The 27,834-nt window shown below is 46.2% G+C and overlaps 1 protein-coding gene across 2 annotated transcripts in view; it reads left to right on the top strand.

Moving 5' to 3' along the window:
* LOC106595966 (putative thiamine transporter SLC35F3) overlaps nucleotides 1-25,328 on the top strand; it is a 201,708-nt gene extending 176,380 nt beyond the window's left edge. For both annotated transcript variants that reach the window (XM_045701037.1, XM_045701038.1), the window contains 6 exons: nucleotides 7,836-7,944; nucleotides 8,298-8,408; nucleotides 18,343-18,468; nucleotides 21,161-21,353; nucleotides 24,358-24,447; nucleotides 24,953-25,328. In XM_045701037.1, coding sequence (XP_045556993.1) covers nucleotides 7,836-7,944; nucleotides 8,298-8,408; nucleotides 18,343-18,468; nucleotides 21,161-21,353; nucleotides 24,358-24,447; nucleotides 24,953-25,191 — 868 coding nt within the window. In that variant the 3' untranslated portion in view covers nucleotides 25,192-25,328. The remainder of the gene's footprint in view (nucleotides 1-7,835; nucleotides 7,945-8,297; nucleotides 8,409-18,342; nucleotides 18,469-21,160; nucleotides 21,354-24,357; nucleotides 24,448-24,952) is intronic.
* The last annotated feature ends 2,506 nt before the right edge of the window (nucleotides 25,329-27,834 follow it).

The raw sequence follows: 27,834 nt of genomic DNA on the forward strand, positions 1-27,834 counted from the left end.
GGCCACAGTGCCTTCTCCACTGACCACACTGTCTTCCCCTAACGCTAGCTGCAATGCAGTCATTCACGAGGGGTATCTGTCGAAAGCACCCCTTTGGGAAAAGACGTTTAGAAACCTCTTGGTACAAAATCCGATCCACGGAGATAGTACGATATCTCGACACATTCCATCAGCCAACCTGATTGACCATTCTTTTCATGATTTCGAGCCAGCTGTCTCTGTGAATAAGCAACTTCCCTCCTCCTTGCAGTCGTGCAATACGATAGTTGAGATGAACTTCCCTTGCCCTTCGGACACTTCCGCAAGCACTGCGGCCGTCTCAGCAAGAAAAACATTGATGTGCAGAGTACACTCTGCTTCCGATGATACACCTTCTGCTTTGTTGGGGACTGTCACCCCTTACAATGACACTAATGGCGTCAGTCCAGCAACTGACCCGATGACTCCCACTGGTGAAACACTTTGCGATATCACAGACCGATATCCTCGTCTCAGTTTGCAGGTACTGAAGAGGTTGCCACACGCGGACGCGGTGGTGACTGACAGACCTCGACAGCCACTGAGGGTGTTGAAGCACAAACACCAGGAGATTTGGTTGAAAGGTTACAGCCATTCTCATAATAACGCGGCCACGGACAACTCGTACATAGGGTCCAACCTTTTCGTTTGCGCCTCGGACACCAACACCACCCGCTGGTGGGGGGGTCCCGAGACACAAAGGGGGGGGAATAGTAGCCCAGACCCATGATGAGCCTCATCGAGGCCGGTGGGGGGGGTCGAGACTACGGACAACACCGTACGAGGCTGCCAGAGCATAAATCAAATCTAGTTGTAAACTCCCCTATGAGAACAGTGAGGAGCAGACAGGCCCCTAGACGGGGATTATCTTAGAACACGTCTAAGATAGTACTGAGGTGTACCACACTGGTCGTAAAGGAAGTCCAATGGACTTGTCCACCTCCAAAACAAATGGCAACAATAATCATTCCTTGCCATGTGTAGGTTCAACTACAATACAACTAGTAATATGCTCCAATCATGTATTCCGGTAGATAATATTTCAGAATAAATCGGTAGGACAACTGGACCCCTTGAATACCAGTACCAATACCACAGTCAGTCCAGCAACACTCAGTAAGAGGATTAGTAACCTCACAAGTTAAATTGCTATTGATAATAGCGACATAGGAGTCACTCAGAGTGCAACACGGGAAGGGAATCTCCATTGCACTCTTCCAATGGTTAACACATGCCACTAATAAATAGAACCCTCCGTTCAGGAGAAAATTATTAGAAGTCATGAACCATGATCACACCACGTACGACTGGTCTAATACTTAGAGTACTTCCGTCGTGAGGTTAGCTCCTCCGGGGATAACATAGCTATGAAATTGACTTCATACCTACTGCCACTACAATAGTGGAAGACACAGTGACTTGTAGAAAACTACTACAGACTCCCTTGACACCAATTCTGACTGACCTCCAGGCATTGACCTGAAAATTACCTGACTACGTCAGACTCATTCTGAACAAGTTGTAATCTGCCAGGATACTTGGTTTTCTTCCCTTGACATGCGCGATTGTGTAAGCATAAACGCACATGCACAACGGAACATCCAATTAGGATTTATGCTAGGATCACTTAAGGGTCCAAGCAAAATACCAGCCTTAGTAAAGTTGAACATTTACTTCTAGGCCTTTGACTCTACAGCACTCACCAGTTTTCTAACCAGAAGTCCATAGGTCATCCTGTAGACTGCCCAAAACTAGTGCCTTACAGCTGTAGACTTATCATATAGTTGTCAACTTAGGATAGTACCCTAAGCGCCACCCCGCAAATTAGGAAAGCCCTAGATATGACATTAGACAATGCCATGATAGGGTCATTTTGCCAAGACCATGGACGTAGATAGAATACAGTCCAATTAGATGATTAAGGTGGCATAACTATATTTTGTTTTGTTTATGCTTTCATTCATTTTGTTTCATTTTCTTCGGCACATAGAAAGTGATAGAGCCATAAACAACTCCCCCATACAACCATCAGTTAGTGCCACAACGCCGCTCATTTGGGGGGAAATGTAATGATATATTTCATGAGTGTGTGTGCGTTGTTAACATCTGCCTAAGTTACTGCCCAGATATTCCAGTCTGGACGACCAGACGACGGGTCTGGAACGGCGATCCCAATCCGGACATCCGCTGCCGAGCCATGGAACGGACTTCTTCATTTGCAGAGACCCTACCCGGGTCGACCACCAGAGGGGGGACTGCAATAGCAACCACCAACTGGACATCTACTGCCCAGCCTTGGAGCAGATTTTTTCATTTGCAGACACCCTACCCGGGTCGACCGCCAGATGGGGACCACAACGATGATCCACAACTAGGACAACCCACGTTCATTTTTATGTTGGGTTATAACATGCAGGTTAATCGCAAGACTGTCATGACGTTGGCCTGTGGGTAAGGTTTATGACCCCCCCCCCATAAATACCTTTCTCCCTTCCCCTCTCTGAATCTACTGAAGGACTTGAATAGCCTGTGTTAAATATAGAGAGTCTGGGAACATCAAACAAATGGGGAAAGGTACCACATATTTTGTTAATAAAACCAGTTGGAAATATGCTTGGGAACGTAATGAGTATGTATGTCAGTTCGGTTGTCATCTGAGACATTATGACTGATGACAGGACGACATAAACTGTATCTGAGAAAGTATACGCCCTCTAGTTATCAGAGTCACATGGAATTGTTATGCAATTGAAATGTTTGATATTGAAAATGTTTGTTAGGAGATGAAATGTAATTTTAGCTTCCGAATGAGAGATTTGGGTTTTCATAAGGAAAGTGCCCTGCTCGATCAGTGGCCCAACCCTGTGAAGAGACAGGGGTTATAAACGATGAAACACCTCCCTCCCCCTCTCCACTATATAATCCTTTGACGAAAAGATAACCGTTGGTTCCAGTACGGGAGGTCTGCAGCCTCTACGTTAGAAGGACACACATGTCAAGTACAGAACTAAGCCAACCTCGGCGTGAGCTCTGGTATGAACTGGTATGAACTTTGAGCTTATTCACTACAGAAGTGCTACTTCCTAGCCATTGAGTTAGCAGCGGCCGCTGCTAACGTGGGTTAGGAAAGGACGGACGACGGATCCAGTCTAACAACCAGACGAAGATACCACCACGTATCCAATGGACCACCATTGACATTCTTCCGAAAACAGGGAGATCTGTTGGCCAACCCGGCCAGCATCTACGACCAATCTACCGAAGTGCAGCTCAGAGTAAATATTTATTGCATTTTCCTTTTCCAAATGGGCGGTAATTTAGAATGCATAAGATAATGTATTTACGATAGCATAGCTGCTGTTTCTCTGTTCCTAAATCTTCCCGCTCTTTCATTCAAGCCCAACCCCCTTTCCTTTGTGTAACCAGCCGTCATATCTGTTCCGTCTACCGGGACGTTTTCTGTATGACATCATTGTATTCTGTGTATTTGTAATTCTGTGTGATTAGTTAGGTATTTAGTAAATAAATAATTAAACCCAATTTTGTATTGCTGATTCAACTTGTTAGCCAGGGTTCGTGAAGATAGCCAAGAACTTACAACTTTCATTATGAGACTGAAAATAAAACAAGGGTTAATATTGACTGCTATCGATGTAAAATATTACAAAGTATTTTAAGAGTTTATTCGGAAGATAACAGCTCTATAAACGTTCTTCCGTGGTGCCCCGACTTTCTAGTTAATTACATGTACATGATTAGCTTAATCAGGTAATATTAATTACAGAGAAATCATTTTATAAGTTAGCATGTCATATCACTTAATCCGGCATAGCCAAAGACACGACATGTATATATGTCTTATTTTACATATCGATACTTGGAGTCAAAATATAATTTTAAACTGGGTGGTTTGAACCCTGAATGCTGATTGTCTGACAGCCGTATACCACGGGTATGACAAAACATTTGTTTTTCCTGCTCTAATTATGTTGGTAACCAGTTTATAATAGCAATAAGGCACTTCGGGGGTTTGTGGTATATGGTCAATATACCACGGCTAAGGGCTGTATCCAGGCACTAAGAACAGCCCTTAGCAGTGGTATATTGGCCATACAACACACACCCTTATTGCTTAAATATAATATCATCCAAAATAATATTGTGATATTTAACTGTATCGATTTCCCCTATCACTAGCATAGACTATGAATACTAACACTAGTGTTGTGTACTAAAATGTGATTGTGTTTGTTTACATGTGTTTGTGCTGTGTGACCTTGTGTTTGTTTGTTTGTCTGTGTTTGTACATATACAGTTGAAGTCAGAAGTTTACATACACCTTAGTCAAATACATTTAAACTAATTGTTCACAATTCCTGACTTTTAATCCTAGTAAAAAGTCCCTGTCTTAGGTCAGTTAGGATCACCACTTTATTTTAAGAATGTGAAATGTCAGAATAATAGTAGAGAGAATGTCAGGTGGTGGGTGTAGCTGGTGCATGAAGTCAGGCGCAGGAGAGCCGGGATGAGTGGACAACGCTCTTTACTTGAGAAAATAGCACAAAGTAACAAAACCAATGTGCGAACAATAAAGGTTGCCATACAACACGGGTGAACACAGCACCCGGAACAAACCAGCCGGAAACGTACCGACCTTAACAATAAACAATCACACACAAAGACATGGGGGAAACAGAGGGTTAAATACATGACCAGTAATTGGGAAATGAAAACCAGGTTTGTGGGAAACATAGACAAAACCAATGGAAAATGAAAAGTGGATCGGCGATGGCTAGAAGACCGGCAACGTCGACCGCCGAGCCCCGCCCGAACAAGGAGAGGAACCGACTTCGGCGGAAGTCATGACAGAGAATTATTTATTTCAGCTTTTATTTCTTTCATCACATTCCCAGTTGGTCAAACGTTTCGGGCAGCCTTCCACAAGCTTCCCACTCACTATAAGTTGGGTGAATTTGGGCCCATTCCTCCTGACAGAGCTGGTGTAACTGAGTCAGGTTTGTAGGCCTCCTTGCTCGCACATGCTTTTTCAGTTCTGCCCACAAACTTTCTATAGGATTGAGGTCAGGGCTTTGTGATGGCCACTCCAATACCTTGACTTTGTTGTCCTTAAGCCATTTTTCCACAACTTTGGAAGTATGCTTGGGGTCATTGTCAATTTGGAAGACCCATTTGCGACCAAGCTTTAACTTCCTGACTGATGTCTTGAGATGTTGCTTCAATATATCCACATCATTTTCCTTCCTCGTAATGCCATCTATTTTGTGAAGTGCACCAGTCCCTCCTGCAGCAAAGCACCCCCACAACATGATGCTGTCACCCCCGTGCTTCACAGTTGGGATGGTGTTCTTCGGCTTGCAAGCCTCCCCCTTTTTCCTCCAAACATAATGATGGTCATTATGGCCAAACAGTTCTATTTTTGTTTCATCAGACCAGAGGACATTTCTCCTAAAAGTACGATCTTTGTCCCCATGTGCAGTTGCAAACTGTAGTCTGGCTTTTTTATGGTGGTTTTGGAGCAGTGGCTTCTTCCTTGCTGTGTGGCCTTTCAGGTTATGTCGATATAGGACTCGTTTTACTGTGGATATAGATACTTTTGTACCTGTTTCCTCCAGCATCTTCACACGGTCCTTTGCTGTTGTTCTGGGATTGATTTGCACTTTTTCGCAAAGTACATTCATCTCTAGGAGACAGAACTTGTCTCCTTCCTGAGCGGTATGATGGCTGTGTGGTCCCATGGTGTTTATGCTTGCATACTATTGTTTGTACAGATGAATGTGGTACCTTCAGGCGTTTGGAAATTGCTCCCAATCAGACTTGTGGAGGTCTACTATTTTTTTTCTGAGGTCTTGGCTGATTTCATTTGATTTTCCCATGATGTCAAGTAAAGAGGCACTGAGTTTGAAGGTAGGCCTTGAAATATATCCACAGGTGCACCTCCAATTGACTCAAATGATGGCAATTAGCCTATCAGAAGCTTCTAAAGCCATGACATAATTTTCTGGAATTTTCCAAGCTGTTTAAAGGCACATTCAACTTTGTGTCAACTTCTGACCCACTGGAATTGTGATACAGTGAATAATAAGTGAAATAATCTGTCTGTAAACAATTGTTGGAAAAATTACTTGTGTCATGCACAAAGTAGATGTCCTAACCAACTTGCCAAAACTATAGTTTGTTAAGTGGGACGCTAGCGTCCCACCTGCAGGACACACTATTCAACAGCCAGTGAAATAGCAGTGCGGCAAATTCAAAACAACAGAAATCTCATGATTCAAATTTCTCAAACATACAACTATTATATCCCATTTTAAAGATACACTCCTCGTTAATCCAACCACATTGTCCGATTTCAAAAAGGCTTTACGGCGAAAGCATAACATTAGATTATGTTAGGACAGCGCTTAGACAAGAAAAACCACACAGCCATTTTCCAAGCAAGGAGAGGCGTCACAAAAAACAGAAATACAGCTAAAATTAATCACTAACCTTTGATGATCTTCATCAGATGGCACTTTATGTTACACAATACATGTATGTTTTGCTCGATAAAGTTCATATTTTTATCCAAAAACCCCATTTTACATTGGCGTGTAATGTTCAGAAATGTTTTGCCTCCCAAAACTTCCAGTGAATGAGCACATCAATTTACAGAAATACTCATCATAAACATTGATAAAATATTCAACTGTTATTCAAAGAATTATAGATACACTTCTCCTTAATGCAACCGCTGTGTCAGATTTCAAAAAAGCTTTACGGCGAAAGCAAATTTTGCAATAATCTGAGTACAGCGCTTAAATATCAAAACAAGCCATACAGATACCCGCCATTTTGGAGTCAACAAAAATGACATTATAAATATTCACTTACCTTTGATGATCTTCATCGGAATGCACTCCCAGGAATCCCAGTTCCAGAATAAATGTTTGTTTTGTTCGATAAAGTTCATCTTTATGTCCAAATACCAGCATTTTTTTCGCGCGTTAGGTTCACTATTCCAAATGCAAGGCACGCACTTACTAAGTCGAGACGAAAAGTCAAAAAAGTTACACTACAGTTTGTAGAAACATGTCAAACGATATATGGAATTAATCTTTAGGATGTTTTTATCATAAATCTTCCATAATATTCCAACCGGACGATTCCTTTATCTTCAAAAAAGAAAAGGAACACAGCTAACTCTCACGTGAGGGCGCGCCATTGAGCTCATGTCATTTTCTCTGTCATCTGATTCCAATGGCTCTTATTCTCTCCCCAGTCACAGTAGAAGCATGAAACAATGTTCTTAAGACTGTTGACATCTAGTGGAAGCCTTAGGAAGTGCAAAATGACCCCATTGACACTGTATACTGGATAGGGAATCACTTGAAAAACTACAAACCTCAGATTTCCACACTTCCTGGTTGGATTTTTTTCTCAGGTTTTTGCCTGCCATATGGGTTCTGTTATACTCACAGACATCATTCAAACAGTTTTAGAAACTTCAGAGTGTTTTCTATCCAAATCTACTAATAATATGCATATCCTACCTTCTGGGCCTGAGAAGCAGGCAGTTTACTACGGGCACGCTTTTCATCCGGACGTCAAAATACTGCCCCCTACCCCGATGAAGTTAACAAGAAATTTGTGAAGTGGTTGAAAAACGAGTTTTAATGACTCTAACCTAAGTGTATGTAAACTTCCGACTTCAACTGTACATGTACCTGTGTGCTGTGCACGTGTGTCTGTTTTTGTGTGCGTGTGTGCGTGCGTACGTGCATGCCTGTGGGTGTTCATCTGTGTGTGTTCCTCTCTAGGGAGTGTTGTCGGTTCTTCGGGGACGACGGGCTGACAGCCAAGGTGTTCTTCACGAAGGTGGCTCCGTTTGGCTTGTTGTGGATCCTCACTAACTACCTGTACCTTCAGGTACTGTGCTGCTTTCCCCATCCTGGGGGGGGTTGTGTGTGTGTGTGTGTGTGTGTGTGTGTGTGTGTGTGTGTGTGTGTGTGTGTGTGTGTGTGTGTGTGTGTGTGTGTGTGTGTGTGTGTCAGGTTAGGGACTGTGACAGTATTGTATAGTGCCTGCAAGTGTAACAGGTGTCACTGTGCTAGCTTAGCGGTATAGCTTCCTTCTCCATCCCTGTCCCCTTACTGGACTCAAACTATTGATCCTCTGCTTCAAAAACACACGTAGCCAACTACACCACCGAAAATCTAGCAATTGGGCGAAGCAGGTGGAGTCATTTTAAGCTGTGGCATGTAATCTTGTCTCTAACACAGGCCCTGAGGAAGATCAACACTACAGACGTGTCAGCTCTGTTCTGCTGCAACAAGGCCTTCGTATTCCTGCTCTCTTGGATCGTACTGAGAGACCGCTTCATGGGCGTCAGGGTGAGTTACAGTGTGTGTGTGTGTGTGTGCGTGCGTGCGTGCGTGCGTGTGTGTGTGCGTGCGTGCGATGCACAAAGTCTGTCAGGAGATGTCCAAGGAACCTACGAAGAGATAACATTCTGACTGGAGATTCCTCCAGGTGCAGTGAGGGAAACAAATATTTGATCCCCTGCTGATTTTGTACGTTTGCCCACTGACAAAGAAATGAAATGTTATAAATTGATTTGCATTTTAATGAGGGAAATAAGTATTTGTAAAGTGACTATGCATAGATAATAAACAGTAGCAGCAGTGTAAAAACAAAGAGGGAACGGTGATCAGGGGGGAGAGGGAAAGGGATAGAGGAGAGTGATAGGAGGGAGGGAGTTGATTTATCAGGTACTGTAGGTACCTCATACATTCACCCCCCTTAAGGAGAACATGCAGGCAGACCAAAGAGAGAGGCAGTACCTGCCAACCATCTGACCTCTGTGATTGCCAACAAGGGTTTTGCCACCAAGTACTAAGTCATGCTTTGCAGAGGGATCAAATACTATTTCCCTCATTAAAATGCAAATCAATTTATAACATTTTTGACATGCGTTTTTCTGGATTTTTTTGTTGTTATTCTGTCTCTTACTGTTCAAATAAACCTACCATTAAAATTATAGACTGATCATTTCTTTGTCAGTGGGCAAACGTACAAAATCAGCAGGGGATCAAATACTTTTTTCCCTCACTGTATGAGTAGATAAGAGTTCATTTCAGGGCTAGATAAAAATGTATCCTAAATTAAGACCACAGACTCAGTGTCAGTTGGACTAGCTAGGTCCTACCTAATTAAGACCACAGACTCAGTGTCAGTTGGACTAGCTAGGTCCTACCTAATTAAGACCACAGACTCAATGTCAGTTGGACTAGCTAGGTCCTACCTAATTAAGACCACAGACTCAGTGTCAGTTGGACTAGCTAGGTCCTACCTAATTAAATTAGAGCAGACAGTAATTAACTGTGTGTCCTGGATTCCCTGTTTTAGTGGGCTTTAACCTGGATGAACCAGAGGCTAATGGCTCCCTGCCTCCCAGACTCTGACACTTCCTTTATACTAAAAACGATATTGGGTTGGAGGCTAGTTTGCATCACAAATGGCACCCTATTTCCTTTATAGTGCACTATTTTTGAGCTCTTTGGGCCCTGGTCAGAAGTAGTACTACATAAAAGAGTTGAAGGCATGGGGAACTGATCTGGGTTCAGAAGAGTTGAGGGCATGGGGAACTGATCTGGGTTCAAAAGAGTTGAGGGCAAGGAGAGCTGACCTGGGTTCAGAAGAGTTGAGGGCATGGGGAACTGATCTGGGTTCAAAAGAGTTGAAGGCATGGGGAACTGATCTGGGTTCAGAAGAGTTGAGGGCAAGGAGAGCTGACCTGGGTTCAGAAGAGGAGGGCGTGGGGAACTGACCTGGGTTCAGAAGAGTTGAGGGCATGGGGAGCTGACCTGGGTTCAGAAGAGTTGAGGGCATGGGGAACTGATCTGGGTTCAAAAGAGTTGAGGGCATGGGGAACTGATCTGGGTTCAGAAGAGTTGGGGGCATGGGGAACTGATCTGGGTTCAGAAGGGTTGAGGGCATGGGGAACTGACCTGGGTTCAGAAGAGTTGAGGGCATGGGGAACTGACCTGGGTTCAGAAGAGTTGAGGGCATGGGGAGCTGACCTGGGTTCAGAAGAGTTGAGGGCATGGGGAGCTGACCTGGGTTCAGAAGAGTTGGGGGCATGGGGAACTGACCTGGGTTCAGAAGAGTTGAGGGCATGGGGAACTGACCTGGGTTCAGAAGAGTTGGGGGGACATGGGGAGCTGACCTGGGTTCAAATACTATTTTAAGTATTTTAAATACTGTTGACAGTTTTGGGACTATTTCATTAAGCCTGGTAAACTCAATCAAGTTGTGGGCATTCAGAAGATAACCTGTACTGCAATGCAGAAAAAAACATTTGCTTTCAAGTGAATGTAACTGCTCCGTCAGGGCTGGGGGATAGTTCATTAAGGGTCATTGTTAGATAATTGTTAATGAACTTGGACCTCGGTGTCACTCTGGGAGAGAGTTTGTCAAATGAACAAAGGTATTCTGAAATGTAGCTATCAGTAAGTTGCTGGATACAGTGCCTTGCAAAAATATTCACCCCCCTTGGCATTTTTCCTATTTTGTTGCATTACAACCTGTAATTTAAATAGATTTTTATTTGGATTTCCTGTAATGGACATACACAATATAGTCCAAATTGGTGAAGTGAAATTAAAAATAATAATACTATAATGTGACAATAAAAGACATAAAGTTAAAAAGTCCATCTGTTCTGAAAGGCCCCAGAGTCTGCAACACCACTAAGCAGGGGGCACCACCAAGCAAGCGGCACTATGAAGACCAAGGAGCTCTCCAAACAGGTCAGGGACAAAGTTGTGGAGAAGTACAGATAATGTTTGGGTTCTAAAAAAATATCAGAAACTTTGAACATCACACGGAGCACCATTAATTAAACTAAGAGTGGCCAGAAAAAAGCCATTGCTTAAAGAAAAAAATAAGCAAACATGTTTGGTGTTTGCCAAATGGCATGTGGGAGACTCCCCAAACATATGAAAGAAGGTACTCTGGTGAGATGAGACTAAAACTGAGCTATTTGGCCATCAAGGAAAACGCTATGTCTGGCGCAAACCCAACACTTCTCATCACCCCGAGTACACCATCCCCACAGTGAAGCATGGTGGTGGCAGCATCATGCTGTGGGGATATTTTTATTCGGCAGGGACTGGGAAACTGGTCAGAATTGAAGGAATGATGGATGGCGCTAAATACAGGGAAATTCTTGAGGGAAACTTGTTTCAGTTTTCCAGAGATTTGAGACTGGGACGGAAGTTCACCTTCCAGCAGGACAATGACCGTAAGTATACTGCTAAAGCAACACTCGAGTGGTTTAACGGGAAACATTTAAATGTCTTGGAATGGCCTAGTCAAAGCCCAGACCTCAATACAATTGAGAACCTGTGGTATGACTTAAAGATTGTTTATCACCAGCGGAACCCATCCAACTTGAAAGAGCTGGAGCAGTTTTGCCTTGAAGAATGGGCAAAAATCCCAGTGGCTAGATGTGCCAAGCTTATAGAGACACACCCCAAGATACATACAGCTGTAATTGCTGCAAAAGGTGGCTCTACAAAGTATTGACTTTGGGGGGGTGAATAGTTATGCACGCTCAAGTTTTCTGTTTTATTGTCTTATTTCTTGTTTGATTCACAATAAAACATATTTTGCATCTTCAAAGTGGTAGGCATGTTGTGTAAATGAAAGGATACAAACACCCCAAAAATCTATTTTCATTCCAGGTTGTAAGGCAACAAAATAGGAAAAATGCCAAGGGGGTGAATGTTTTCGCAAGCCACTGTAGAACCAAGCTAAGGATGTCCTGGCTGGCTGAGAGTTCCCTTCTCTCTGCAGTGGTACTGAAAAGCCTAATGTGGAAACTGAAGTGTGTCCTTGTAATGACATTATTTATATATGATCTTCTGAACTGGAACTGTTACCTCTCAGAGAAATAGAGAAGACAGGAAGGAGTCTTGATGTAGAGCGGGATTCCCGGGTCGCCATCGGGACCCGACAGAGAAGTGTGCGGCGTGGTCGGAATGGTTCATGCTGCTGGTCAGAAAGACAAATTCGGGATAAAAATATTATTTTATTCCCGCAAATTATTGTATAATAGTTGTATTGCAGTATGCAATCTCACAGGAGTGGGCTCAAACTCATTTGAAGCAGCCCAGACAAAAAATCACGGTAAGAAAAATGATGTCCCGCACTGACCTCTGTCTTCTGTAGCCTACATTTAGAACTCCCTGACTAGGTCCCAGGCAGTCCCCGTAGAAAGACTGATTTAGCATCAGGTCCCCCTGGCCATATAATCCTATTCATTACGATCTCAAAGGTCAAACTGATCCTAGATCAGCCCTCTTATATGTATTCATCGTCTTGGAACGCCTTACAAAATACTTTTCAACTGGAAGAACTTGTACCAATTGGTATTTTTAAATCACTGATGAATGATCTTGAGTCTGATTCCCTGACCTGTCAATGTTTTTAATTTGCTGTTTTTGATTTTGTTATACTCTTGTGAATTCTATGGTTTTTACTAGATTACTTGTAATTTTTCATGTTGTTTGTCTGTAATTTTTGTAATGACTTGGTGCTGCCTGTCTTGGCCGGGACGCTCTTGAAAAAGAGATTTTAAATCTCAATGAGCCCTTCCTGGTTAAATAAATGTTTAATAATAAAATAAAATACACTCTGAGACGTTTTATAAATACAAGTTCAGGTCTCTCTTGCAAAATATGTTTGATCTCACTGTGACTAATCCGGATAAATGAATGAATGTGTGTATGTATGTACTGTTTGTGTGAATAACTGGAGGGAAGATCTGGAAGGAAAACACCTAATCAGAATGTCTCTCTCTCTCTCTCTCTCTCTCTCTCTCTCTCTCTCTCTTTCTCTCTCTCTCTCTCTCTCTCTCTCTCTCTCTCTCTCTCTCTCTCTCTCTCTTTCTCTCTCTCTCTCTCTCTCTCTCTCTCTCTCTCTCTCTCTCTCTCTCTCTCTCTCTCTCTCTCTCTCTCTCTCTCTCTCTCTCCCTTTCTTTCTCTCTCTGTCTCTTTCGCTCTCGCTCTCCCCATCTTTCACCCCCTCTCTCTCCCCCATGTCTCCCCCATGTCTCCTCTCTCTCTCTCTCTCTCTCACTCTCGCTCTCTCCCTCTCACCATCTTTCACCCCCTCTCTCTCCCCCATGTCTCCTCTCTTTCTCTCTCTCTCGCTCTCTCTCTCTCTCTCTCCCCATCTTTCACCCCCTCTCTCACACTCTCTCCCCATCTTTCACTCTCTCTCTCACACTCGCTCTCTCCCCATCTTTCACCCTCTCTCTCCCCCATCTCTCCCCCATGTCTCCCTCTCTCTCTCTCTCTCTCTCTCTCTCTCTCTCTCTCTCTCACTCTCCTCATCTTTCTCTCCTTCTGTCTCCCCCATCTCTCCCCATCTCTCCCCATGACTCCTGTCTCTCTCTCTCTCTCTCTCTCTCTCTCTCTCCCTCTCTCACACTCTCTCTCGCTCTCACTCTCCTCATCTTTCTCTCCCTCTCTCTCACCCATCTCTCTCCCATGACTCCCCTGTCTCTTTCTCTCTTTCTCTCTCTTGCACACTCTCTCTCTCTCACTCTCCCCATCATTTCTCACCCTCTCTCCCCCATCTCTCCCCCATGTCTCCTCTCTCTCTCTTTCTCTCTTTCTCTCTCCCTCTCTCTAATTCTCTCTCCCTCCTCCCTCCTGTCATTCCCTCTCTCTCTCTTACTCTCTCTCTCTGACTGTTGATGGGTATTGCAGTGTTTTGATGTCTGCAGTAATGCGGAGGATCTTGGATGGGCTTTCCTTCATATGAAAATGAAGAGAGAAGGGGAGAGGCTGGGGAGAGTCCAATCATCCCTTTGAAGTATGACAGTGTTCTGGTACTTAGCTTGGGCTATTTCATGGGTGAGGTGGGTGGATAGTTGTCAGTAGGAGAATGGTTTATAAGGGATGGCATCTGTCCCATACTGTACCTACTGTGCCTTCAGAAAGTATTTATACCTCTTGACTTATTCTACATTTTGTTGTGTTACAGCCTTTATTCTAATCCACACATAGACATGGCTAATTATTGCATTGCAAAAAATTATTTTATCCATTTTAGAATAAGGCTGTAACATAACAAAATGTAGAAAACGTCAGGAGGTCTGAATACTTTCAAAATGCACTGCATGTGGGATGTGACACCATTCCACCATGAGAAACAACATCATTTGGTGATTTGTTGATGGTGGGAAACGCTGTCTCAGGCGCCTGCTCCAGAATCTCCCGTAACGGTTCATTTGGGATGAGATCTGGTGACTGAGACGGCCATGGCATATGGTTTACATCGTTTTCATGTTCACCATTCAGTGACCACTCGTGCCCTGTGGATGGGGGCGTTGTCATCCTATGGGGGCATAGCCACGGTAGACAAAATAATGGCCAAAGTAATGGCCCTAAACATGATGCTTAATTAACTCAGGAACCACACCTGGGTTGAAGCACCTGCTTTCAATACACTTTGTATCCCTCATTTACTCACGTGTTTCCTTTATTTTGGCAGTTACCTGTATATCTCTGAGTATATTGTATCTCAGAGTCCTGTATCTCTCTCCTGTAGTTTTATGTTGTTATGGAGAGGTGTGAGAGTAACCCTGCCTTGGCTTTTAGCTCAGCAAGCTAGCACACGAGACCCACCCAGGTTCCAACCCAATCAGTCACACACACATTTCTCAGCTGGAGTTTTGTCTTTTCATTTAACCTTTATTGAACTCGTAAAGACCCTTGGGGTTAGAAAGGTCTTCTGTGAGTGTGGCCTGGTGTTGTGGTGGAGTGGTGGGAGTGACAGACTGCCTCAGCAGAGCCCAGACCCAGTCTTGGTCCATTTCCCCATTCCCTGACCTTGGGTTTGCTGACACAGCAGTGTGTGAGAAAGGAAAACAAATTGCCGTGTCCAATCACTGAGGGGTCCATGTCCCAGAAAACCAAGCAGCAAAGCAGCAGGCTTTCTCAGAGAAACAAATCTCGGTAGAGAGGTAACCGACCATAGAAATATAATCAGGGGTGCAACTTTCACTGGGTAGGTTGGCTAGGCTGTTTGGGGTGTCTATCCGAATGGATAAAAAAAAACGAAAGTTGCGCCCCTGAATAGAATTACCATGTCAGCCATATTGAGTATACCCATGGGTCTTCCGGTCAAATTGCCATGGTATGAGGCGCTTTGTCCCTAGTCAATTTATTTCTGTGACTGACATAGCTGGCGTTTCTAGAGAACGGACATCCCCATTCAAGTCAACGTTGCGTAATGGGTTGACCTGGCAGGTCATTCTATTTTTTATGTAGCTAGAGAGGTGACTGAAAGGCAGACAGCCTGCACTGCAGAAAGAGAGAGAGAGAAGGAAAGAGGGTGAGAGAACGAGGGTGAGAGAGAGAGAAGGAGAGAGAGAAAGAGAGGGTGAGAGGCTGAGAGAGAGAGGAGAGAGAGAAAGAGTGGGTGAGAGAGGCTAAGAGAGCGAGCGAGGCTGAGAGAGAGAGGAGAGAGAGAAAGAGTGGGTGAGATAGGCTGAGAGAGCGAGAGAGGCTGAGAGAGAGAGAAAGAGAGAGAGAAAGAGAGGGTGAGAGAGGCTGAGAGAGCGAGAGAGGCTGAGAGAGAGAGAGGGGGGGGTGGGGGGGTTACCCATGGTACCCCTTGACTCTGTCCAGGCGTAACCAGTGCTTCATTTGCGCCACATCCCGCCAGAACTGGATCCGGCACCTTTTTTAAATGTTTTTATTCGTTCCGGTACCTTAGAGGCCCCAACTCACCCCACTCTAACGCTCACTTTTTGTTCCGGCATCTCCCGATTTACAAATGAAGCACCGGTCATAACCACACTGATAGTTTATCTTCCTGACACCTCTCTAATGCAGTGCTAATCCACTCAGCTGGTCCAAGCCAAGTCCCTATTCATTACACACACACACACACACACACACATACACACACACAGCCCATCAATCCTTTCCTGTATGGGAGACTGTCTTTGCTGATTGGAAAGCACTGGGCCCTGGACCAGATAGTATATGATTATCATGACTGTGTTTGTGTTTGTGCAGGTAGTTGTGTGTGTGTTTGCATTGTGTTCACCATTACACCAGTAACAGACATTACTGTGGGAGGGAACGGCTGGAGGAAAGGGAGGGGGAACGGCTGGAGGAAAGGGAGGGGGAACGGCTGGAGGAAAGGGAGGGGGAACGGCAGGAGGAAAGCGAGGGGGAACGGCAGGAGGAAAGGGAGGGGGAACGGCTGGAGGAAAGGGATGGAGGAAAGGGAGGGGAACGGCTGGAGGAAAGGGAGGGGAACGGCTGGAGGAAAGGGAGGGGGAACGGCTGGAGGAAAGGGATGGAGGAAAGGGAGGGGAACGGCTGGAGGAAAGGGAGGGGAACGGCTGGAGGAAAGGGAGGGGGGAACGGCTGGAGGAAAGGGAGGGGAACAGCTGGAGGAGAGGGAGGGGGAACGGCTGGAGGAATGGAAGGGGGAACAGCTGGAGGAAAGGGAGGGGGAATGACTGGAGGAAAGGGAGGGGGAACGGCTGGAGGAAAGGGGGAACTGGAGGAAAGGGAGGGGAACGGCTGGAGGAAAGGGAGGGGGAACGGCTGGAGGAAAGGGAGGGGGAACGGCTGGAGGAATGGAAGGGTGAACGGCTGGAGGAAAGGGAGGGGGAACAGCTGGAGGAAAGGAAGGGGGAACAGCTGGAGGAAAGGGAGGGGGAACGGCTGGAGGAAAGGGAGGGGGAACGGCTGGAGGAAAGGGAGGGGGAACGGCTGGAGGAAAGAAAGGGGGAACAGCTGGAGGAAAGGGAGGGGGAACGGCTGGAGGAAAGGGAGGGGGAACGGCTGGAGGAAAGGGTAGGGGGAACGGCTGGAGGAAAGGGAGGGGGAACGGCTGGAGGAAAGGGAGGGGGAACGGCTGGAGGAAAGGGAGGGGGAATGGCTGGAGGAAAGGGAGGGGGAACGGCTGGAGGAAAGGGAGTGGGAACGGCTGGAGGACAGGGAGTGGGAACGGCTGGAGGAAAGGGAGTGGGAACGGCTGGAGGAAAGGGAGGGGGAATGGCTGGAGGAAAGGGAGGGGGAACGGCTGGAGGAAAGGGAGGGGGAACGGCTGGAGGAAAGGGAGGGGGAACGGCTGGAGGAAAGGGAGTGGGAACGGCTGGAGGACAGGGAGTGGGAACGGCTGGAGGAAAGGGAGGGGAACAGCTGGAGGAAAGGCTGGAGGAAAGGGAGGGGGAAAGGCTGGAGGAAAGGAAGGGGGAACGGCTGGAGGAAAGGGAGGGGGAAAGGCTGGAGGAAAGGGAGTGGGAACGGCTGGAGGAAAGGAAGGGGGAACGGCTGGAGGAAAGCGAGTGGGAACGGCTGGAGGAAAGGGAGGGGGAACGGCTGGAGGAAAGGGAGGGGGAACGGCTGGAGGAAAGGGAGGGGGAACGGCAGGAGGAAAGGGAGGGGGAACGGCAGGAGGAAAGGGAGGGGGAACGGCTGGAGGAAAGGGAGTGGGAAGCGAAAGACAGGGACAAACAACAACTCTGTCACTCTGACACACACACAAGGACACGCACACACATGCACACACACACAAGGCCATTGGGGCGTGAACCTGTTCAGTGCTACTGTAAGGTTCTCCGACCGTAACTTACCACCCTGGCTGGGCTCAAGGCTGCTCCAGGTTTTACTACCTGCCTTAGGCTATGTCACAAATTACACCATATTCCCTTTGTAGTGCACTACTTGTGACCAGGGCCCAGGGGAATAGAGTGCCATTTGGGACACATTCAGTACTTACTGTTTGATGATCTGATCTCAGACCAGTATAAAAGTAAACCAGAAGTGGATCCTGGTGTGTCAAGTCTGATTGATGCTCTCAAACCAGTGTAGAAGTACATCAGAAGTGGATCCTGGTGTGTCAAGTCTGATTGATGCTCTCAAACCAGTGTAGAAGTACATCTGATTGATGCTCTCAAACCAGTGTAAAAGTACATCAGAAGTGGATCCTGGTGTGTCAAGTCAACAGTGACACATCTTTCTAAGTAGTAAAATGTATTTATGGTAGATTGAACTGCAGTTGAGATACTTCTAGTTTCACACTATGAATATATCCAGATTGAATTCAAAGTGAAAGAATTCAACCTTTAACCTAACCATATAGTAGCTTCATGTCCACATCCCGGTTCAACCCTCCCCTTCCTCCTTCTACACTATCCTATCCAATAAAATGGAAGCAGTGCCCCGCTCCTTAAAAAACCTGCCTGGTGGTATATATTGTAATATGTCCTCTCCACCTTTCTCTGTGCAGATCGTGGCGGCCATCTTTGCCATCGCTGGCATCGTGATGATGACGTACGCTGACGGTTTCCACAGCCACTCTGTCATGGGTATCACCTTCGTTGTGGCCTCCGCTTCAATGTCTGCACTCTACAAGGTACTTCTCTACTCTATGAACAAACACACACACACACACATTCACACGCGCCCGCATGAACACACACACATTCTCACACACAGGACACATTTGTTTGCTTAACTGTGAGACATGGTGCAGTCTTCTCTTAAAAGTAGGACAGAGTCAAAGGAAAACCTCATCCTTTGTGGTTGGAAGGAATAAATACATGGTTATTCTTTGGTTGGAAGGAATAAATACATGGTTATTCTTTGTGGTTGGAAGGAATAAATACATGGTTATTCTTTGTGGTTGGAAGGAATAAATACATGATTATTCTTTGGTTGGAAGGAATAAATACATGGTTATTCTTTGTGGTTGGAAGGAATAAATACATGGTTATTCTTTGTGGTTGGAAGGAATAAATACATGGTTATTCTTTGTGGTTGGAAGGAATAAATACATGATTATTCTTTGGTTGGAAGGAATAAATACATGGTTATTCTTTGTGGTTGGAAGGAATAAATACATGGTTATTCTTTGTGGTTGGAAGGAATAAATACATGGTTATTCTTTGTGGTTGGAAGGAATAAATACCCAAACATCCTCCTTTATGAGATACACATTAGGAACAACCTTAGGTCTCATGTAAGGAGTCTTTGTGCATACAGGGACAGGCTTGTGAGTCTCCTTAGATTTGTTCCTTATATAATCAGGTAACAGGAGACTAGATTGGATATTATGAAATACGATGAAGCATTCTAAAACATCTGGGCTGGGCTAAACGGGCCGTAATTGTGGTATGTAGTTTGGTGTTTCATTTGATAGACTTGCAGATGTTCAGACTGTGACAGGCAGATCCTTATAGATTCTGAAGGGACAGATAGATGGATGTGTGGGGTATGTAGTTTGGTGTTTGTGCATTGATAGGCCTCCAGAACCTGACGTTCAGTGTCAGTATGATGGCCAAATATATAGCCAAGTTGGACAGGCAGGCAGGCAGGCAGGCAGGCAGGCAGGAAGGCGGCAGGCAGGCAGGCAGGCAGGCAGGCAGGCAGGCAGGCAGGCAGGCAGGCAGGCAGGCAGGCAGACAGACAGACAGACAGACAGACAGACAGACAGACAGACAGACAGACAGACAGACAGACAGACAGACAGACAGACAGGCAGACAGGCAGGCAGGCAGGCAGACAGGCAGGCAGGCAGGCAGGCAGGCAGGCAGATAGATGGATATACAGTATATCAGCGTTGCCAAAACACGTTTCCCTAGAACTACACAGCTGATTCTAATATTCAACTCATCATAAAGCTTTGATTATTTGAATCAGCTGTGTAGTGCTAGGGCAAACACCAAAACGTGCCCCCCTTACGGTCCCTAGGACCAAGTTTGGGAAACACTGGTGACTGCCCGTGGAGGACAGACAGACACAAAGAGGGGGTGATGGGTATATAATATGGCTGCTCTGTGGCATCTCCTGTTCTATAATATGGCTGCTCTGTGGCATCTCCTGTTCTATAATATGGCTGTTCTGTGGCATCTCCTGTTCTATAATATGGCTGTTCTGTGGCATCTCCTGTTCTATAATATGGCTGTTCTGTGGCATCTCCTGTTCTATAATATGGCTGTTCTGTGGCATCTCCAGTTCTATAATATGGCTGCTCTGTGGCATCTCCTGTTCTATAATATGGCTGCTCTGTGGCATCTCCTGTTCTATAATATGGCTGCTCTGTGGCATCTCCTGTTCTATAATATGGCTGTTCTGTGGCATCTCCTGTTCTATAATATGGCTGTTCTGTGGCATCTCCTGTTCTATAATATGGCTGTTCTGTGGCATCTCCTGTTCTATAATATGGCTGCTCTGTGGCATCTCCTGTTCTATAATATGGCTGTTCTGTGGCGTCTCCAGTTCTATAATATGGCTGCTCTGTGGCATCTCCTGTTCTATAATATGGCTGCTCTGTGGCATCTCCTGTTCTATAATATGGCTGTTCTGTGGCGTCTCCTGTTCTATAATATGGCTGTTCTGTGGCATCTCCTGTTCTATAATATGGCTGTTCTGTGGCATCTCCTGTTCTATAATATGGCTGCTCTGTGGCGTCTCCTGTTCTATAATATGGCTGCTCTGTGGCGTCTCCTGTTCTATAATATGGCTGTTCTGTGGCGTCTCCTACCCTGCTGTCACAATGGCCTAATGTGGTCAACAGACAGCGGTGGCAGAGTGCCAGGCCAGGGAGATGGTTGGCAGGTACTGCCTCTCTCTTTGGTCTTCCCGCATGTTCTCCTTAAAGGGGGTGAATGTATGAGGTACCTACAGTACCTGATAAATCAACTCCCTCCCTCCTATCACTCTCCTCTATCCCTTTCCCTCTCCCCCCTGATCACCGTTCCCTCTTTGTTTTTACACTGCTGCTACTGTTTATTATCTATGCATAGTCACTTTACAAATTACCTTGACTAACCTGTACCCCCGCACATTGACTCGATACCGGTACCCCCTGTATATACCCTCGTTATTGTTATGTCATTTTCTTGTGTTACTTTTTCATTTAATATTTTTTTTTAACTTTAGTTTATTTAGTAAATATTTTCTTAACTCTATTTCTTCAAATGCATTGTTGGTTAAGGGCTTGTAAGTAAGCATTTAACGGTAAGGTCTACACCTGTTGTATTTGGTGCATGTGACAAATACAATTTGATTTGATTCTATTTGTCTCTCTCTTCCTCTCTCCACAGGTGCTCTTTAAAATGGTCCTGGGCAGTGCCAAGTTTGGGGAGGCAGCGCTCTTTCTGACGATCGTCGGCGGGGCTAATTTTGTGTTCATCAGCTTTGTGCCAGTCATCCTGTACTTCACCCATGTGGAATACTTTGGTTCTCTTGAGGACATCCCCTGGTTATACCTCTGTGGGGTAGCAGGCCTGCTCTTTGGTAAGCACTGACTTCTGTAGATTACTTTCAGTGTGGAGACTGATGCAAACCTGCAACCAGTGTGGAGACTGATGCAAACCTGCAACCAGTGTGGAGACTGATGCAAACCTGCAAACAGTGTGATAGAGACTGATGCAAACCTGCAAACAGTGTGGAGACTGATGCAAACCTGCAACCAGTGTGGAGACTGATGCAAACCTGCAACCAGTGTAGAGATTGATGCAAACCTGCAACCAGTGTAGAGACTGATGCAAACCTGCAACCAGTGTGGAGACTGATGCAAACCTGCAACCAGTGTAGAGACTGATGCAAACCTGCAACCAGTGTAGAGACTGATGCAAACCTGCAACCAGTGTGGAGACTGATGCAAACCTGCAACCAGTGTGGAGACTGATGCAAACCTGCAACCAGTGTGGAGACTGATGCAAACCTGCAACCAGTGTGGAGACAGTGCAAACCTGCAACCAGTGTAGAGACTGATGCAAACCTGCAACCAGTGTGGAGACTGATGAAAACCTGCAACCAGTGTGGAGACTGATGTAAACCTGCAGCCAGTGTGGAGGCTGATGCAAACCTGCAACCAGTGTAGAGACTGATGCAAACCTGCAACCAGTGTGGAGACTGATGCAAACCTGCAACCAGTGTAGAGACTGATGCAAACCTGCAACCAGTGTAGAGACTGATGCAAACCTGCAACCAGTGTGGAGACTGATGCAAACCTGCAACCAGTGTGGAGACTGATGCAAACCTGCAACCAGTGTGGAGACTGATGCAAACCTGCAACCAGTGTGGAGACAGTGCAAACCTGCAACCAGTGTAGAGACTGATGCAAACCTGCAACCAGTGTGGAGACTGATGAAAACCTGCAACCAGTGTGGAGACTGATGTAAACCTGCAGCCAGTGTGGAGGCTGATGCAAACCTGCAACCAGTGTGGAGACTGATGCAAACCTGCAACCAGTGTGGAGACTGATGCAAACCTGCAACCAGTGTGGAGACTGATGCAAACCTGCAACCAGTGTAGAGACTGATGCAAACCTGCAACCAGTGTGGAGACTGATGCAAACCTGCAACCAGTGTAGAGACTGATGCAAACCTGCAACCAGTGTGGAGACTGATACAAAACTGCAACCAGTGTAGAGACTGATGCAAACCTGCAACCAGTGTGGAGACTGATGCAAACCTGCAACCAGTGTAGAGACTGATGCAAACCTGCAACCAGTGTGGAGACTGATGCAAACCTGCAACCAGTGTAGAGACTGATGCAAACCTGCAACCAGTGTGGAGACTGATGCAAACCTGCAACCAGTGTGGAGACTGATGCAAACCTGCAACCAGTGTAGAGACTGATGCATACCTGCAACCAGTGTGGAGACTGATGCAAACCTGCAAACAGTGTAGAGACTGATGCAAACCTGCAACCAGTGTAGAGACTGATGCAAACCTGCAACCAGTATAGAGACTGATGCAAACCTGCAACCAGTGTGGAGACTGATGCAAACCTGCAACCAGTGTGGAGACTGATGCAAACCTGCAACCAGTGTAGAGACTGATGCAAACCTGCAACCAGTGTGGAGACTGATGCAAACCTGCAACCAGTGTGGAGACTGATGCAAACCTGCAACCAGTGTGGAGACTGATGCACACCGGCAACCACTGTGGAGACTGATGCAAACCTGCAACCAGTGTGGAGACTGATGCAAACCTGCAACCAGTGTGGAGACTGATGCAAACCTGCAACCAGTGTAGAGACTGATGCAAACCTGCAACCAGTGTGGAGACTGATGCAAACCTGCAACCAGTGTGGAGACTGATGAAAACCTGCAACCAGTGTGGAGACTGATGCAAACCTGCAACCAGTGTGGAGACTGATGCAAACCTGCAGCCAGTGTGGAGACTGATGCAAACCTGCAACCAGTGTGGAGACTGATGCAAACCTGCAACCAGTGTGGAGACTGATGCAAACCTGCAACCAGTGTGGAGACTGATGCAAACCTGCAACCAGTGTGGAGACTGATGCAAACCTGCAACCAGTGTGGAGACTGATGCAAACCTGCAACCAGTGTGGAGACTGATGCAAACCTGCAACCAGTGTGGAGACTGATGCAAACCTGCAACCAGTGTGGAGACTGATGAAAACCTGCAACCAGTGTGGAGACTGATGCAAACCCGCAACCAGTGTGGAGACTGGTGCAAACCTGCAACCAGTGTGGAGACTGACGCAAACCTGCAACCAGTGTGGAGACTGACGCAAACCTGCAACCAGTGTAGAGACTGACGCAAACCTGCAACCAGTGTGGAGACTGACGCAAACCTGCAACCAGTGTAGAGACTGATGCAAACCTGCAACCAGTGTGGAGACTGATGCAAACCTGCAACCAGTGTAGAGACTGATGCAAACCTGCAACCAGTGTGGAGACTGATGCAAACCTGCAACCAGTGTAGAGACTGATGCAAACCTGCAACCAGTGTGGAGACTGATGCAAACCTGCAACCAGTGTGGAGACTGATGCAAACCTGCAACCAGTGTAGAGACTGATGCAAACCTGCAACCAGTGTGGAGACTGATGCAAACCTGCAACCAGTGTGGAGACTGATGAAAACCTGCAACCAGTGTGGAGACTGATGCAAACCTGCAACCAGTGTGGAGACTGATGCAAACCTGCAACCAGTGTGGAGACTGGTGGAAACCTGCAACCAGTGTGGAGACTGACGAAAACCTGCAACCAGTGTGGAGACTGATGCAAACCTGCAACCAGTGTAGAGACTGACGCAAACCTGCAGCCAGTGTGGAGACTGACGCAAACCTGCAACCAGTGTGGAGACTGATGCAAACCTGCAACCAGTGTAGAGGCCGATGCAACCCCCCCTCCCGCCCACCCAATGAATTGAGTTAATAAGCTGCATTGAAAAGTTGCCTTTTACTTGCTGACTAGTTCCTCTTTTTGACTGTGAGTAAAATAGTTGTAGTTAATAAGTAAAGTTTGACTTTTTCTCCTCCACAGCTTTCAATATCCTGGTGAACTTTGGCATTGCCGTCACGTACCCCACATTGATCTCTCTGGGCATCGTCCTGAGTGTCCCTGTCAATGCCAGTAAGTCTCTGCTCCTTCTCCTCCAACTCTACTGTGTCCTTGTCCTTTTCTCCAGATATTTATCCCATCCAGTGGAACAACCTTAACTCAGGCCGGGATTCAATTATAGGAGTTGTGGTTTTTAAAGGTAATGTTACCGCGTTCACAGAGATCCCTTTCACGGTACACGCTGCATATGTCGGCTCAATGGGAAATTACCTTTAAAAGCTGCATTGCCCATAATCCGTGATCAAATTGAATCATGTAAGCATTACAATTTTGAAAACATAGCTTGTCCAAAATAAAAGTGGTCTCTTGACACAACTTACCTCGAGTGAAACAAGGGTGTCTCAACTTCCCCCTTTGACTCAACTTCCCCCCTCTCCCCTAGTGTTGATCCAGATTGATTTGTTGTGTTGTGCACCTGTTTGTGTTAGTTATAGCACTTCTGTCAGCGTTGCGTTATGAAGGCCTGATCATTGGTTAAGTTTTAGGTAATATAACCCCTTGTTATGTTGTGTTCCAGTGGTTGACCTGTACACGTGTGAGATCCACTTCAACGCAGTGCGTCTGATCGCCGTGTTGATCATCTGCCTGGGCTTCCTGATGTTGCTACTTCCAGAGGACTGGGACCAGTGCTTCATCCAGCTCCATGCTAAGCTGCAGAGTAAACGGGAGGAACCAGCCGAGGAAGAGGCAGGGCCCGGCTCCAGCCTCAACTGGAGCAGGAGAGCAAGGACCTCCATGTCTACCTTTCCACACTGACCACCGTTAAATGTGGAGAGACGGATGGATGGACGGACACACTGAAACAGACAGACAGAGGCAAACACGCACATGAATGGATGAATGAACAGATGGACAGATAGACACACATACAGTGTACACATGCGCACGCGCACGCACACACACACACACACACACACACACACACACACACACACACACACACACACACACACACACACACACACACACACACACACACACACACACACACACACACACACACACACACACACACACACACACACAGTCCACCTTGGACACTTGATTGCCATGATGACCTGCACGGTTGACCTCTGCCCTCTCTCTCTCTTTCCCCTTCCCTCTCACTAGTTTCTGCCTGGAAACCTTTCTGTTGGTCTATCAGTCCGTCTGGGTCTGTTCAAGACCTTTTCATTTCACTGCAAAAAGCACTCATATCAATGTTTGTTCATTTCACAATCAACAAACAATTATTTCCTACTTGACCTCCACCATTTTAGAAGTCATCAGAGTTGGTGCATGGGCTCACGTCATTTAGCAATACCTCAAAGTCATTCCATTGGACTGATGCATTTATTTACATCACGCCTGGGAAGACTTGCGAACTTGCCTTTGCTTTTCAAAAGACAAGGATAGATTGACAGACTAATAATTGTTCAATTTTTTGTCAGTTTTTGTCAGACTGATGATGGACTTTCTGGCTCTACCATCATGTTCCCATCAACCTTCAAGATCCAAAGAAGAAGAAAACCAGGAGAGACGGAGTTCTAGTGGGCATGTCCCTGTTGTCCCTCAGGTGTCAACTTAATGGCAAATACCTGGCTTTAGTGCACTGTAGATCTCCACAGCCCAATTCCAAACAGACGCAAGCCCCTAAACCCTAGCCCCTAAACCCTAGCCCCTAAACCATAGCCCCTGCTACTTTGGCAGTTCATGTAGATCTGAAAAGATTAGATAGGTATAATCAGTAAGGTAATGGTTCCATATTGTCCTCTATTAGATAGGTATAATCTGTAAGGTAATGGTTCCATATTGTCCTCTATTAGATAGGTATAATCTGTAAGGTAATGGTTCCATATTGTCCTCTATTAGATAGGTATAATCAGTAAGGTAATGGTTCCATATTGTCCTCTATTAGATAGGTATAATCAGTAAGGTAATGGTTCCATATTGTCCTCTATTAGATAGGTATAATCAGTAAGGTAATGGTTCCATATTGTCCTCTATTAGATAGGTATAATCAGTAAGGTAATGGTTCCATATTGTCCTCTATTAGATAGGTATAATCAGTAAGGTAATGGTTCCATATTGTCCTCTATTAGATAGGTATAATCAGTAAGGTAATGGTTCCATATTGTCCTCTATTAGATAGGTATAATCAGTAAGGTAATGGTTCCATATTGTCCTCTATTAGATAGGTATAATCAGTAAGGTAATGGTTCCATATTGTCCTCTATTAGATAGGTATAATCAGTAAGGTAATGGTTCCATATTGTCCTCTATTAGATAGGTATAATCAGTAAGGTAATGGTTCCATATTGTCCTCTATTAGATAGGTATAATCAGTAAGGTAATGGTTCCATATTGACCTCAGAATTTCCACCATATTGCTTACACCTTTTCAATTCTCTTAGATCTTCACAACTGCATAGGGGGTAGGGGCCGATTTGGGATTTGACGTTAATTCACATTTTGGTTGCCCTCCAGCTCAGGAGCCTGTAGATGTTAGGGTGTGAAGGAATCTGTCTGGGCTTTTCACTATCAAGCTGAGCCATGGAACGTCTCTCTGTGCCTCCAGCAAATGAGAAGAGCCAGAGCCAGCTACAGCCACACTGATTGGCCACCTGCTGTGATACACTTCCCCCATAGGTCAGATCCAGAGCTCCAGCTGGTTCCAGGCTGGCACCCTCAGATCCAGAGCTCCAGCTGGTTCCAGGCTGGCACCCTCAGATCCAGTGCCCCTGCTGGTTCCAGGCTGACACCTTCAGATCCAGAGCCCATGCTGGTTCCAGGCTGGCACCCTCAGATCCAGAGCCCCTGCTGGTTCCAGGCTGGCACCGTCAGATCCAGAGCTCCAGCTGGTTCCAGGCTGACACCTTCAGATCCAGAGCTCCAGCTGGTTCCAGGCTGGCACCCTCAGATCCAGAGCTGCAGCTGGTTCCAGGCTGGCACCCTCAGATCCAGAGCCCCTGCTGGTTCCAGGCTGGCACCCTCAGATCCAGAGCCCCTGCTGGTTCCAGGCTGACACCTTCAGATCCAGAGCCCCTGCTGGTTCCAGGCTGGCACCCTCAGATCCAGAGCCCCTGCTGGTTCCAGGCTGGCACCCTCAGATCCAGAGCTCCAGCTGGTTCCAGGCTGACACCTTCAGATCCAGAGCTCCAGCTGGTTCCAGGCTGGCACCCTCAGATCCAGAGCTCCAGCTGGTTCCAGGCTGACACCCTCAGATCCAGAGCTCCAGCTGGTTCCAGGCTGACACCCTCAGATCCAGAGCTCCAGCTGGTTCCAGGCTGACACTCTCAGATCCAGAGCTCCAGCTGGTTCCAGGCTGACACCCTCAGATCCAGAGCTCCAGCTGGTTCCAGGGCTGACACTCTCAGATCCAGAGCTCCAGCTGGTTCCATGGCTGACACCCACTGCTCA

This window comes from Salmo salar, chromosome ssa18, assembly GCF_905237065.1.
Source record: "Salmo salar chromosome ssa18, Ssal_v3.1, whole genome shotgun sequence".
NCBI lineage: Eukaryota > Metazoa > Chordata > Actinopteri > Salmoniformes > Salmonidae > Salmo > Salmo salar.